Raw genomic sequence first — 12,677 nt, 5'->3', positions numbered from 1 at the left:
TCAGGTAGTCTAAGACTTCCTTATTCAGAAAATAGAGACCTCCAATTTTACACACTGGACCTTTAAGTTGGTAATTGTTGTATAATCGCATTATTACATGAGAGGGTGAGCTTTACTGTCAATATGGCCACTTTTGGCCTCATTCTGCTGTCAGTGTTTCATTCTTGTTATTTGTTCCAGTTTTTGTGCTAAAATGAGCTAAGGCAAGCACCTTCCAGCTCTATCTGTGTAAGCACAGACATTAAAGTTGTTTTTCAACTAATTTTTCGGCTCATTTTAGCCCTGTGGCCCCTCGGTGTGTTAATCTGGCCCTTTCTGTGAGATTAAATGTTCTCATTGTCACGTTCAGACTGTTTTTAAGCCTGGTGTGTTCACTCAACACGCGGTGTTCCACCTCTGTAAATAAATTCATGACACAGTTGCTGGATTTCAACAAAATCTTTTTAATTTCACTGGTACAGTTTATAAAATCAGCGAGTCTGCTTCGATGCCAACTTAAACATGGTGTACGACTTGTGTTTGTGTATTTGTGGTGGGTATTTGTGATTGTGTCTTGTTTAGAGTGTGCTATGTGTGTGTTTGTACAAGTGTGGTGTAGTGTGTAGTCTATGTATGTGTGTGTGTGTATGTGTGTGTGTGTGAATGTCAGATTGCTTGATAAGGCAACATGCAGTCATCAGTTTCCATTGACCTCAAAGTAAAAACACACAAACCTGCTCCAGACACAAACACACACACACACACACACACACACACTTTGCTGGCTGAACCGGTTCTATGTTAAAACGCACATATATATATTTATATATATACACACGCACACACACACATACAGTGCATACGGACACACACACTGATGCCGGGCAGACAAGCAGTGGCAGGTGGCATCAAACTGACCAAGAGGATGAAGGGCTCCTCTGACTGGCTGAGACAGATAATAGGCGGGAGCTTCAGAACAGCCAGGGTTCAGACTCGTTAGTGTGAAATAAAAACTACCCTAACAAATAACTACATATCCCAGAATTCAAGCTGTACACAGAACTACACATAAAGCTGATCCATGATAAAAACCCTACCTTTCATTCTGCTCTCCTCCCTCACTGAATCAAACGTTTTTCATCATAGAAATTGGAATAACTTGCTCCCGATGACATGCAAACCAGTTTCACAAAGACTAAAAAGCAACTACACGATAACAAGACGTGATCATCATCAGCTGCTCATATTTCCTCCTTGAATTTTTATTTTTTTTAAAAACACTTTCCTCAGACCTAGTTTTCCTTTTTAATTCCCCCTTAATTAGTCTTTGTCGAAGATATTTTTTGGACATTTTGAGCTTTACTTGACATTTGAGACAGCTGAAGACTGACAGGAAGGTGGGGGGGGGTGACATGCAGCAGATGGCCACAGGTTGGAGTCGAGCCCTAGGCTGCTGTGGCGAAGGGCCTTTACTCTATTTTCCTTCCAAAGTTAGAGCAACATGAGACATATTAGTTTTCGTTAGTTTGACGTGGGTTGTGTTGGAAAAAGCAGATTTAAGAATCATCTGACCCTTTAAATCAACAGTTATTAACTGTTAGTCTGTCACTAATATGTTCATTTGTTATGGAGAAATTCTTCTTGCATCACGTGAACACAATTCAAGTTACCGCTCTAACAGCTGAGGAAAATGAGCTTTGTGTATTGCTTCCTGGTTAATGACACCGTTATAACCCTGTTTCTAAACGTCGAGGCGAAACACACACTTAAGCCATACAAAGCTTACACAGAACAGAACGGCCGCTACTCTACGGTTACGACACAGGACGAGTCATTCTACACATCTGTTCATGCAATCTATCGTAGCTAACTAACAACTGCACACATAACAGAATGATATCTGTCCTCAATGCACGATTCCCTGCACAAGCCTCTGTAGATTTATTTAATTTTATGCACCAGCAGCTAGACATGCACACACACACATATTTAAGCTACCACAGGCACACAAACAGCAGATCACACACCCTCTCACACCCTGCCTCAGTCACGCAGTGAGTTATCTTTATTGTTGTGGACTGCAGAGGCTTGGCTTGCACCTCACCCAAAATTTGACATGTTTGCCCAGTGTGTGCGTCTGTGCTGGCATTGACTGTATGTACTATATCTGTGTGGGTGTGTGTTTCATGCATGTGCTGAATGAAGGTGTTTTTTTTTGTGTGTGTGTGTGTGTACGTTGTGTGTGAGGTTTCTCTATAGGTTGGTAGGCGTGGGAGGGGGGGGGTCGGTAACAACACCAGGGTTCATATCAGGACGACACTAACACACGAGTGAGGCGAGGGTAAGACGGGCAGTGGAGGAAAAAGCTACAGGCTGCAGAAAGTCAGAGGGGAGGAGAAGGGGGTGAGGACAGGTGAGACAGCTAAGGGGGAGCATCAAGGAGTGACGAGGCAAAGGGGGGAGATTAGGGGGCTGAGGTGTGGCATCCGGAAGAGTCTGTTTTAGTTGATTTTGGTTCTGTAAAGTCACAAAAAAATATGTTGAACATCTGGAGTCTGGTATAGCGAGGCGAGGGGAGCGAGGGGCCGTCGGAGAGCACAGGGAGGGGAGGTCCTGAAGATGATTAATACCCCTGCAAAGTAAGCGAGAAAATAAAGAGAAACACCTGTCAGTATTTAGATCCCTTACTCGAGTAAAAGTAGAAATATCACATTGAAAAATATCCCAATACATGTTACAGTAAGGTCAGTTGAACAGTCATGAGCAGTGCTAGAAAGTACTGCGCTTAAGCTTTAAGGTGCTTCACAGGTGTCTCCATGTAATGCTACTATATACTTTTTACACCTATAGTTACTTTTCAGATTAAGATTTTCCATAAAAGGACATATGATAAATTTGTAAAATACACTAGAATTCGTACACATATACAATTCATTTCCCCTGTTTTGATTAATTAGTGGAAACAAGATATAATTTGTTCCCACCAAGTGGTAACCTCTGAGGCTGTGAAGTGAAGCCAACGTAGAAGTGCCAAAAACTGCAGTTTCACTCAGGTCTACTAATGAGCCACATCTTTGCCATTATTTTTACATTAGCAGTGAGGTGGAAGAGGCAAGAATGCCAACATGGCAGCAAAAAGCCTGAGCTACAAAACGTCTCTTCAGAAACCTGTGGCTGTCAGTACTGAAAACTCCTTAGACAAAAGCATTAATCCCACATTTATGCCTTTTGCCTTTTTTTTTTGTACACAAATGTGTTTGTTACTTCCCTCTTGAGGCCTCTGGTTTAGATTAGCTGTGAGGAGGAAGATGCAGGACGACCAACATGGAAACCTGCGGGTGACGTCACACATCCTCTGTCCATTCTTCATACTGTCAGGTATTTTGGTGTACATTGACTTTTTTCTATATATTTCTTATTTATGAGTAATTTCTTAACCAACCTGCTGTGGCAAATGAGTTTCTCTAGTGTGGGATCATTAAAGTCTATCTTATCTTATTTACTTGAGTAGGAGTAAGAGCATTTTTACATGAATTTATTGGTTCAAGTGAAGTTTCTGAATTTTTCTTCCACTGCCTGTGAAAACACTTGAATAAAATCTCCTGTAGCTCTGGAGGAGCTTTGGTTAATTGAGGGTTAAGTTAAAAAAACAACATACTGGCAGCGAAAATGCGCTTCAAGTCAAAGCACTTGATGGTTTCCTCAGCAGTGCTCAAACCTGTTTTCTTACCTCTCCTCCTTCCCCACCCTGTTCCATTCCTCCATATTCTCCCTGCATGAGGAGACAATAAAAAACAAGAATAAATCAGGCGTAAAAAAAAAAAAAAAGAGGTGGAGTAGATTTGTCTGAGTGGGTGACAGGATGAAGTGACAGCATGGCAGAGGGCCTCAAGCACCATCTAGCTTTCATTTACCTCCAGCTCTAATACAATAAAGCATTTAAGACTACAAAGACCATGCTGTGGGGTCGAATCAGCTCTTCATGTCATGCTGAGGATATTCCCAGGGGGTACAGTTAGTTGGATTAGAGCTTAATAGCACGTAAGAGACTCCAGGTGGCACAGGCCTTGTTCAGCCTGAGCAGTGCAATGAAGCTATTTTGGTGCATGCCATGAATATATTCACCGGCGTATCTAAAGGTGTGGCTGAGAGCTTGTATGTTACTTAATGCTACAAGGAGGGAGATACGTGGTTAGAAATGGAGAATTTTAGTATCACTGTTGCCTAAACCACACAAATGAGTGAGCGTCTGAGGGGTCAGAGGAAAAATGTTTGTAATATTCAGAGCCGGAAATTGTGAATTACTCACAAAGACATCATGCGTACTTCAATAAAAGCTTTAAACCAAATACGACAGGAATGTATCTGTTTTTTCTTTCCCCTCTTGACACTCACTTAGTGGCCTATTATCTAATAAACACTGAGTTACCAGTTTATTATGTACAATTATGCCGTTTAATGCAGTCCAATACATCAGTCCTGCAAAAAATCCGACCATAAACATGACCATCCTGCAGGAAAAGTTAGATCTATTGCAGGTTGATTGGATTAGAATGTACAGACGTGGCTAATAAACTGCTAACTTGGTGCATGTAACATGCAGAGTAACCCCTCTCTGACTGTCTCCTCCACCACAGCCCACCCCAGCATGACCTATGACCCCCTGCTTTCTCCAATAGGCACCTCGTATACAGGCTCCTCCTATCAGGGAAACACAGATGAGACACAAACAACATAAACAACAAAATGTGAGAAAAAACGACAGCAACAACCCACAACACAGATGCTCCGACATGAAGCGACGCACAAAAGACATGCATAAAAAAAAACACAAAAGTTAGATGTAACGTCATCTAACATCTGACAAACAGGTTGGAAAACATAAGAGCAGAAGGAGGTCGTTTGGTGTCACAAAATATCTCTATAACTCTACAAGATGTAGAATGTTTCGACACCTGGTTAATACATAACACATTGTTACTAATATAATGCAGATAGATTATGTCTTGCATCTTCATACTGGTTGTTTCAGTGCTGATAAATCAATATAAACAATGTTGATGATCACTTGAGATATCAGCCGATTTGTAAGTGACAAGAAACTGTGTCTAAACTAGGACAAACCTCATGGATCTTTTTAAGATTGTTTTTTTTTAAACAAAAAAACAAACAAATATCATTATTTGATTTTTAAACAATCAATATCCACAATATTCTATACATTTAAGTCATTTATCAAGTAAAACGTGTAAAATATTCCCAGTTCCAGCTTCCCCAGTATGAATATTTATTAGTTTTCTCAGTTTTATATCAATGTGAACTGAATATCTCTGAGTTTTGGATCATTGTTTAGAGAAAACAAGTAATTTGGAAACATCTTGCCACTGATTTATAGATTTTCTGGATTAAATTGGAAACATCTTGCCACTGATTTATAGATTTTCTGGATTAAATGATAATAAAAAGGTAGATTAATTAATAACAAATATTAAAAAAAAGGAGCTCATTTAAACTTTTTATCACTGCCTTGATGTATAATATCGTTAACATGGGGAAAGAGCTCGACCTAGTGGCTGATCCTAAACCAGCTCTCTGTGGTTACCATGGTAACTGACCTGGTTGACCAGCCCGGTCGACGCGGCGACGTTCTCCACGCCCTCCACGCCCGCCTGTGACACCTCGTTGGCCCCAGCAACCGCTGTGTCCCCGACGATGTTGGTCTGATCCACGGTCCTGTTGGCCACTGACACGCAGAGTGGAGGACGGTTAGTGAAACTCAGTGTAAAACACACACACACACACACACACACACACACACACACACACACACACACACGTATTTCGCCTTTTTGTGACCTTTTTGTGCGTTAACGCCGGTGTTTCGGTTAAACGAGTGACCGTGTTAACTGGCGACCTTTAGCGTGTCGTAGTTAAAAGACATCTGTTAAAACAAGACTACAAAGACGAAACAGGTGTGTTTTTACCAATTATAACTAATATAAAAAGGGAGACATTCATAACTATGACAACCAAGACACATTCTCGTTGAGCTCATTAGGCACCCCCAGGTAAGCTCAGGTAAGCTCAGGTAAGTGGTTGTGGGCTGCACTGTAACCAGTTAGCTTCCTCTCATGTAAAAACGGACAAAACGGCTTGAAAACATGTTAGATAAAAGCATAAATCCGCTTTTTCTGGCCTTTTTGCTGTGAAGTGGACCAATATAGAAGCGCAGTTCCTCAAACGTCCACTTGAAGCTGGCTACAGAACGAGTCACTCCTCAAACGTCCACTTGAAGCTGGCTACAGAACGAGTCACTCTCTGTAAGCCCTCATGTTAAAATGTCCAACTTCACAGCAGAAATAAACATGTTTACAGCCTGGTACAAAAAACAGCTTTGGTCTCTAGATAAATTCCCCGCTCATGACAACTGTACTGAGGGTGAATTTTTATAGTTCAAGTTATATTAAGGCTTAAAGTTATGCATAGTTAGAAGTGTGGATGCTTTTATTGCCAGTTTTAAAGTTATGCATAGTTAGAAGTGTGGATGCTTTTATTGCCAGTTTGGTGACGTTACAGCCTGCCTTAGGTGCACTGATACCTATTTTTGGATTAACCAGCCTCCACACTCTGAGCCTCACGGTGGCTCTTCAGAAACTTACGTTCATGGATACGATGTCCATTTTTATTGATACTGTCTATAGTTTCACAACGGGCAAAGATATTCTCATCGCAGTAAACAAACAGGTGTTAAAAGTTTAAAATAAATAAATAACCACTGTATGTCTAAAGTTTGGCCTCACAGGTGTACCTGCCTGGAGTGCCGAGGTCACAAATGGGGCTGGCGCACATGCAGCTTTTCTTACCTGTGTTTACTGATGACACAACTCCCTCCTTTGTCTTACTGCCTGAAGATCAAACAGAGATTAAGATTATTCACGTATGTGACAAATATTTGCTACTTTAATAGAAAAATCACAAGTGATAGACACACAGACTTACACGTTTTGAGTATTTTCTTTTGTCCTTTAATCAGTGAGGGATGTGAACATGAAATTTAAATTATTCTTAATTGTTAATAAATCAAACTGTGCCCCTTACATCTAACTGGTGATAAAATAAATGTATTATTTCATGATGTAGTAATGAGAAGAGACTCATTAGTTATATTTATAATGTTAATGTCATAGTTTGCACAAATTTTAGAGAAACACCAACAAAGTTTGGGCGATAGCACCATTTGGAGACAAGTCATATCCTTCCTAAGAGTCTCCGATAAGCAGTAAAGACTGGTGTGTGTCTGTGCTCTTTTTTGTCAGCTTGGATTGTTTCTTTTTCATTTATCTTTCCATTTTAACCACAAGAACTCTGTTTGATGCTCGAGAGTCTGATGTTTTACAGAAACACCTGTAATATCTGTATTTATTGGAAAACATCCCGTGAACAGCAGCACCTCTCTGGATTTCCCTCTCCGTTCCACTAGCACTGTGCTCATTGTAATATGATCCCAAACAGATTAAATTGTGGTTATATAATCTGCCAGTGTGAGGGGATAGAAGGAGAGAAATATCTGCTCTAAGAGATGAAAGTGAATAATAACGTGAGGAAGGAAAGGAGGAATAAATGTGCAGAATAACACGAGTTTGTGCATGCTGACTGCTCACTCTCTGTACGTTCAAACACAGATGCTCCATCCTGCATCCACCCGTCCTCTTTCTGTCTTCTGCTTCCCTCCATCTCTCTGCACGCTCCCTGTGCTACATGAGCCACGTGCCTGAGTACTGAGCAGTACTGCAGTACAGCCCCAACACACACTCACACTGCAATGACACAGCTTCTTTCTCCCAGTCAACATAGGGAGCCCCCTAAATGTCACTATGAATATCTATATGTGAGCCTGTAGTGAACAAGAGTTATGTAAGTGCGTTCTTCATCTTCTCGTGACTTCTTTTAGATGTAAATCATTAAAGATTTGGACAGAAATCAAATGCAATTCAAGGTGATTCACAGAACACCAAGAACAAGGAATCAATTATTAAAATAGTCCTGACAGTAAATGATAATCCCGATCAAAAGCTTGCCTCAATAAATTAATATTGCATGGATTAGAGTGTGTGAATGCCTTTTTCCTATTATTAAATAATGTATTAAACATGCAAAAAAATATGGCTTCAGTCAGGTTTTCCAGAGGAGGATTTGTTCTTTAGCAGTCCTGATGAGATAAAAGCTCAGATGTGTCCCATATTTAATTAAAAAATCCTACCACTGGTGATATTTCTATGTGTTTGCAGTAATGTAAAAGATATAATACAGGCACTGAGGCACTTTCTACATATTTGTAAAAATCTGTGCAGGAGAGGTAGCCTTAAAGATATATCAATGCTGATAGATCTTTGTCATGAAGTAGCAGCACAAATCCTGCTATTTATTTGATTTAATTCAAATAATTTTACAGAAAATCAGTACTTTTAACCTTTTTATTGTGTATTATTGATTAAATCTGAAATGGAAAATCAGATTTTTGGGAGTTTCCATGGTTCAGTTTTTAATTAATTAACATAATAACATAAACTCATAAAACCATGGAAAGTATAGTGCTACCCCAGGGAATGAATACCCATATAATAAAAACAACATAAAGATAAATTCAGTAATAAAACTACTAAAAAAGAACAAAAACCAAAAGTTTTTTGGAGGCTATCTCTGCGTCAGCTTGTGTTCAGTGACTCATGGGATTTTGGATAATTGTAATCACAGAGCACGTCCAGCTGTCTGTCCAGGTTTGGCCTGTATGTGCGGACCTCGATACTGTATACCCGCGTTCCCATGCTGACGTACGCACTCTGCTGCAGGCAGATACAGTGTTTTATCGAAGCCATCGACCCTCTTCACTTCAGCGATCACCCCCCGCCCCCCTTCTCGCCCTCCTGTGATCTACATGCTCATTTTCCTTTTGCCTTTCTCAGTTCACTCCACCTGAGTCTCATACCTCCACCTCCATCACGCCTCTATCACTACACGTCTTTCTCTTTCTGTCCCCTCCATCTGTTCAGACACGAGCCACGAGACTAGAAGCTCAAAGCTCTTTCTGACATAACACCCCTCCCTCTTCTCTGTCTTTTTTCTCGCCCCCCCGTGCATCCCTCCATCCTTCCATCTTTCCCTGGGATGGGTGGTGGTGGTGGTGGTGGGGTTTTAGAGCTGTGGGGGAGGAAGGTGGTTAGTCATCAAAGCAGAACTAACTGACGGACAAATCCTGCTGCTGCAACAAACGCACGCACGTTCTCGCATCAACACAAGGATGGCGTGAGGGTGGAGTTGTGGGGGGAGGGAGGGTGGGGGGTGGTGGTGGTGGCTGTAGGGGGGGGGGTTGCTGGGACAGCAAATTACTGCAGTGCTCAAGTGATCCTTGCCCCGTCTACCTCACCCCCCTCCCCCTCTCTCCCCCTCCCTCTCCAGCTCGTGACATTGACTCTCGCACATCCATGGTTTCCTTTTTTTTAAAAATTTATTTATACTTTCGCCATCATTGTTAAAAATTTTGACGAGCCATGAAGGGACGGGCTGCGGATGACGACAAACACTTCCACTCCAATAACTCCTCACCCACCCTCCTACTTTTACACCCCACCCCCTCCCCTCTCGGGCGGCCTAAAAAGCCTGGTACTTGGGGTAACCTTGAGATGTGACGCATTAGCTGCTTGAGCTAACTACAGCATGACCCTAAAGCACTTAAAGCATCGTATTCATTTAAAACAGCACGTCCTCGTATACTTGCATCTTTATGGTGAATTTATATATTTATCTTAAAATATCTGACTCAAAAAACGAATGGCAGCCTAGTCGATGTAGGTCAACTCTGCTCTGTAAATGTACGAAGGCAGATCAATGGAGTCTCTGGGGGCTTCATCGCTGCATTGGATCCATCACTGGATGTCTCTCTGCAAACCGTTAAATGTGATAAAATAGGACAGGTGGTAAAAGCTAGAGGCACGCCATCGTCTCGCAGACGTCCTCTCTTTCTCAGACCGATCCTCATCATTTACTGTCCTGAGACCCAGTTACAACTTTCTACATCTAATGCTCCATCCTCGCCCTGTCTATCCTTTACTCTTTCATACCCACACCCTCTGCCCTGCACCAGTCCTGCAGCAGTATCTTGTCTGGGTACTAACTCCATCCCTTCCTTTCTTCATCTTTTCCCCCCTCTTCTTCCTCCTCCTCCTCCTCCTCCTCCTTCTTTTCCTGTCACTTCACACAAGTGTCCCAGACGCGGACACCCATGGGACCCCACCTCGAACGGCGCAAAGACACATGATGCAACTAAACGCACATCAAAAAATGACTGCATCCTCCCCAAATGTACCTTTTTTTTACATGTAGCTCCACAGATAAGATGTGCTACGTACCTACATACATCACCCCTTCCTTGGTCTTGGCTGCCGCTTCCTCCATGCCGGCTTTGGTCTTCTCTGCAGCGGCCACCACACCTTCCTTGGCCATGGAGAACCCCTTCATTAGTACATCCATTTTGGGTGACGAGACGGCTGGGCTCCCCTGCTCCAAACGGGCCTGGCTGGCTTGGTTGCTTGCTGGCTGGTGCTCACAGTGAGCGTGCAGAAGGGATGATGTGGGATGTCAGAGTGTGTGTGTTATGTGTGTGTGTGTGTGTGTGAGAGAGAGAGTATGTGTGTGTGTGAGTGTCTGTGCGCCGGTAGGCTCCTCCTTCCTTTAGTGCTACAACAGAGGACTGAGAGGACCGCACAGCAGGGCTACAGCACGCAGACTGAGAGAGAGGGGGGGAGGAAACAGCCGGTATGCACGAGATGAAGAGAGGAGGAGGAGGAGGGACGACCGGATGCTGCAGCATTTTCAAGTCATGCTGCAAACCCGCGCCTCAACCAACCCTCCACCCATCATCCATCTTTCTCTTGACGATGCCCAGCTCAGCCTTCAGCTCGCTGTTTGCATAATTTGATTGGCACGTTTGTTCTGGACACACCTTTCTGGATGCTGAGTTTGTGAGCTCGGTTACATAACAGCATATCAGCAACGCACACACACACACATCATATTCCTCGTGAGGTGTTGTCATGTCATCTGTAGTTACACCCCTGCATATGATTATTTTGTACTGCATGTATTAATCGTGACAAATATGCCTCATATAAAGAGGGGGGAAAGAGAGCACCTGCAGCTATTTTTACTGTGAGAGGAGAGAAAATGCTTTGTCATCTCCACCTGAATGAGTCACAACCACCCCTCCCTCACTCCCCTTCCTCCTCCTCCCTATCACCCCATTTCTCCCAGACATGCCGACTCAGCACGGCAGCAATTCTGTGGGTAGTTTTGATGTGACAACAGCTCCATTTTTATCTCTTTTATTTTTCATTCGGAGAAAAAAAAATGGGGAGCACAGATAAAAAAAAATTAAGCAGATGCAAGTCAATATTTTTGGCATTTAGTGCACAAACATGATAAAACAAAAAGGGAGAGAAGGAAAATGATGTATATGTGAGGCACTGTGCTTTTGCAGAGAGGAGGATGTCTTGTCTCTGCAGTCTGGCTGCACAGAATCACTGCCATCTGCTGGCTTTAACACATATGACGTATGACATATCGTGACATAGCATTTATGCCTGACTGATAGTTGTCTTTATGTATGTAAAGTTTTAAATGGACAAATTATATGCTCTCTATGAAATCATCACTTGTAGAGCTGTATTTTCAGGTCCAAGTGAGGTCACAGGCAAATTGCAAGTCAAGGTGTCCTTTAGGTTTGTAATGCTGATCAGTAAAATGACACAGCATTTTAAATTCTTTCAGTGTTTAAAGCAACAGCCAGCGTAGAAATTATATATATATATATATATGGGGCACTAAATCTCAAAATACTTATATATATATTTATTTTGTGATTTAGTGCCCCAGTTTCAGTGGAATACCACTTTTTTAGACAGCCTTTTATTTCATGAACCTCTTGTCAACGACTAAAAGTCAGTATCAGATTAACTCTTGTTTGATGGTTTCTTGCTCGGTCACTCATTTTCTTACTTAGTTTCCTTCCTTACGCCCCCTTTTGGTCCCTTCACCTCTGTCATTATGTCCATAGGGGCTGGTAAGCCTGGTTGCATTGCAGCTCCGACTCTGGCACAACATCCTTCTTCCTCCCACAGTCCAAAGACATACGTGTTATAGGTTAATTGGTGACTCTAAATACACCGTAGGTGTGAATGGTCATTTGTCATTTTGTGCCCTGTGATGAGCTGGCATCAGCAGCTGGCTCCAGACCCCCACGGCCCTGATAAGGATAAGCTGTTAAACACAATGGATGAATGGATGGATGGATGGATGGATGTATGGATAGATGGATATCTCTGAGCTTCCTCCACCTACCACTAGAGGGAAGTCATGTACCACCAGTGCTGCACATACCATAGTGTGAGAGCTTGTGTATTAGAGCATTTTAGCTCGTTGTTTTGGTTTTCTGGCCCAAAATGTCACTGTTTTAGTCTCACCACTCTCATTTGCATAGTTTCCAGACACAGCAGGCAGCTATTTTCAGCCACAAAGCTCTAAAGTTACAGACTAGTGTACTTCAAGCTAGCTAAAGTTGAACATAAATACCTGGGTAAAGAGCCAAGAGTTGGTGGAGACCAAAACAGAGTAAAAATGATCAAGTGGCCATAAATGTGAATATA

The 12,677-nt window shown here is 42.2% G+C and overlaps 1 protein-coding gene across 2 annotated transcripts; it reads right to left on the bottom strand.

Moving 5' to 3' along the window:
- Nucleotides 1-751: 751 nt before the first annotated feature.
- On the bottom strand, nucleotides 752-10,813 carry sncgb (synuclein, gamma b (breast cancer-specific protein 1)). 2 transcript variants are annotated; one of them, XM_019266043.2, is made up of 6 exons: nucleotides 10,386-10,813; nucleotides 6,843-6,884; nucleotides 5,595-5,722; nucleotides 4,663-4,680; nucleotides 3,710-3,751; nucleotides 752-2,611 (listed from the first exon to the last, which is right to left on the bottom strand). In XM_019266043.2, exons 1-6 carry the CDS (start codon nucleotides 10,504-10,506, stop codon nucleotides 2,603-2,605), a joined length of 360 nt encoding a protein of 119 aa, XP_019121588.1. In that variant the 5' UTR covers nucleotides 10,507-10,813; the 3' UTR covers nucleotides 752-2,602. The 2 variants fall into 2 exon arrangements, with proteins under 2 accessions (XP_019121588.1, XP_010733328.1); XM_010735026.3 differs by lacking the exon at nucleotides 4,663-4,680 and having other exon boundaries at nucleotides 10,386-10,808.
- Nucleotides 10,814-12,677: the final 1,864 nt, after the last annotated feature.

The sequence above is a fragment of the Larimichthys crocea genome, chromosome XVI (genome assembly GCF_000972845.2).
Source record: "Larimichthys crocea isolate SSNF chromosome XVI, L_crocea_2.0, whole genome shotgun sequence".
Lineage (NCBI taxonomy): Eukaryota > Metazoa > Chordata > Actinopteri > Sciaenidae > Larimichthys > Larimichthys crocea.
The sequence above is the reverse complement of the archived record's forward strand: the minus strand, read 5'-3'. Positions and strand labels throughout refer to the sequence as shown.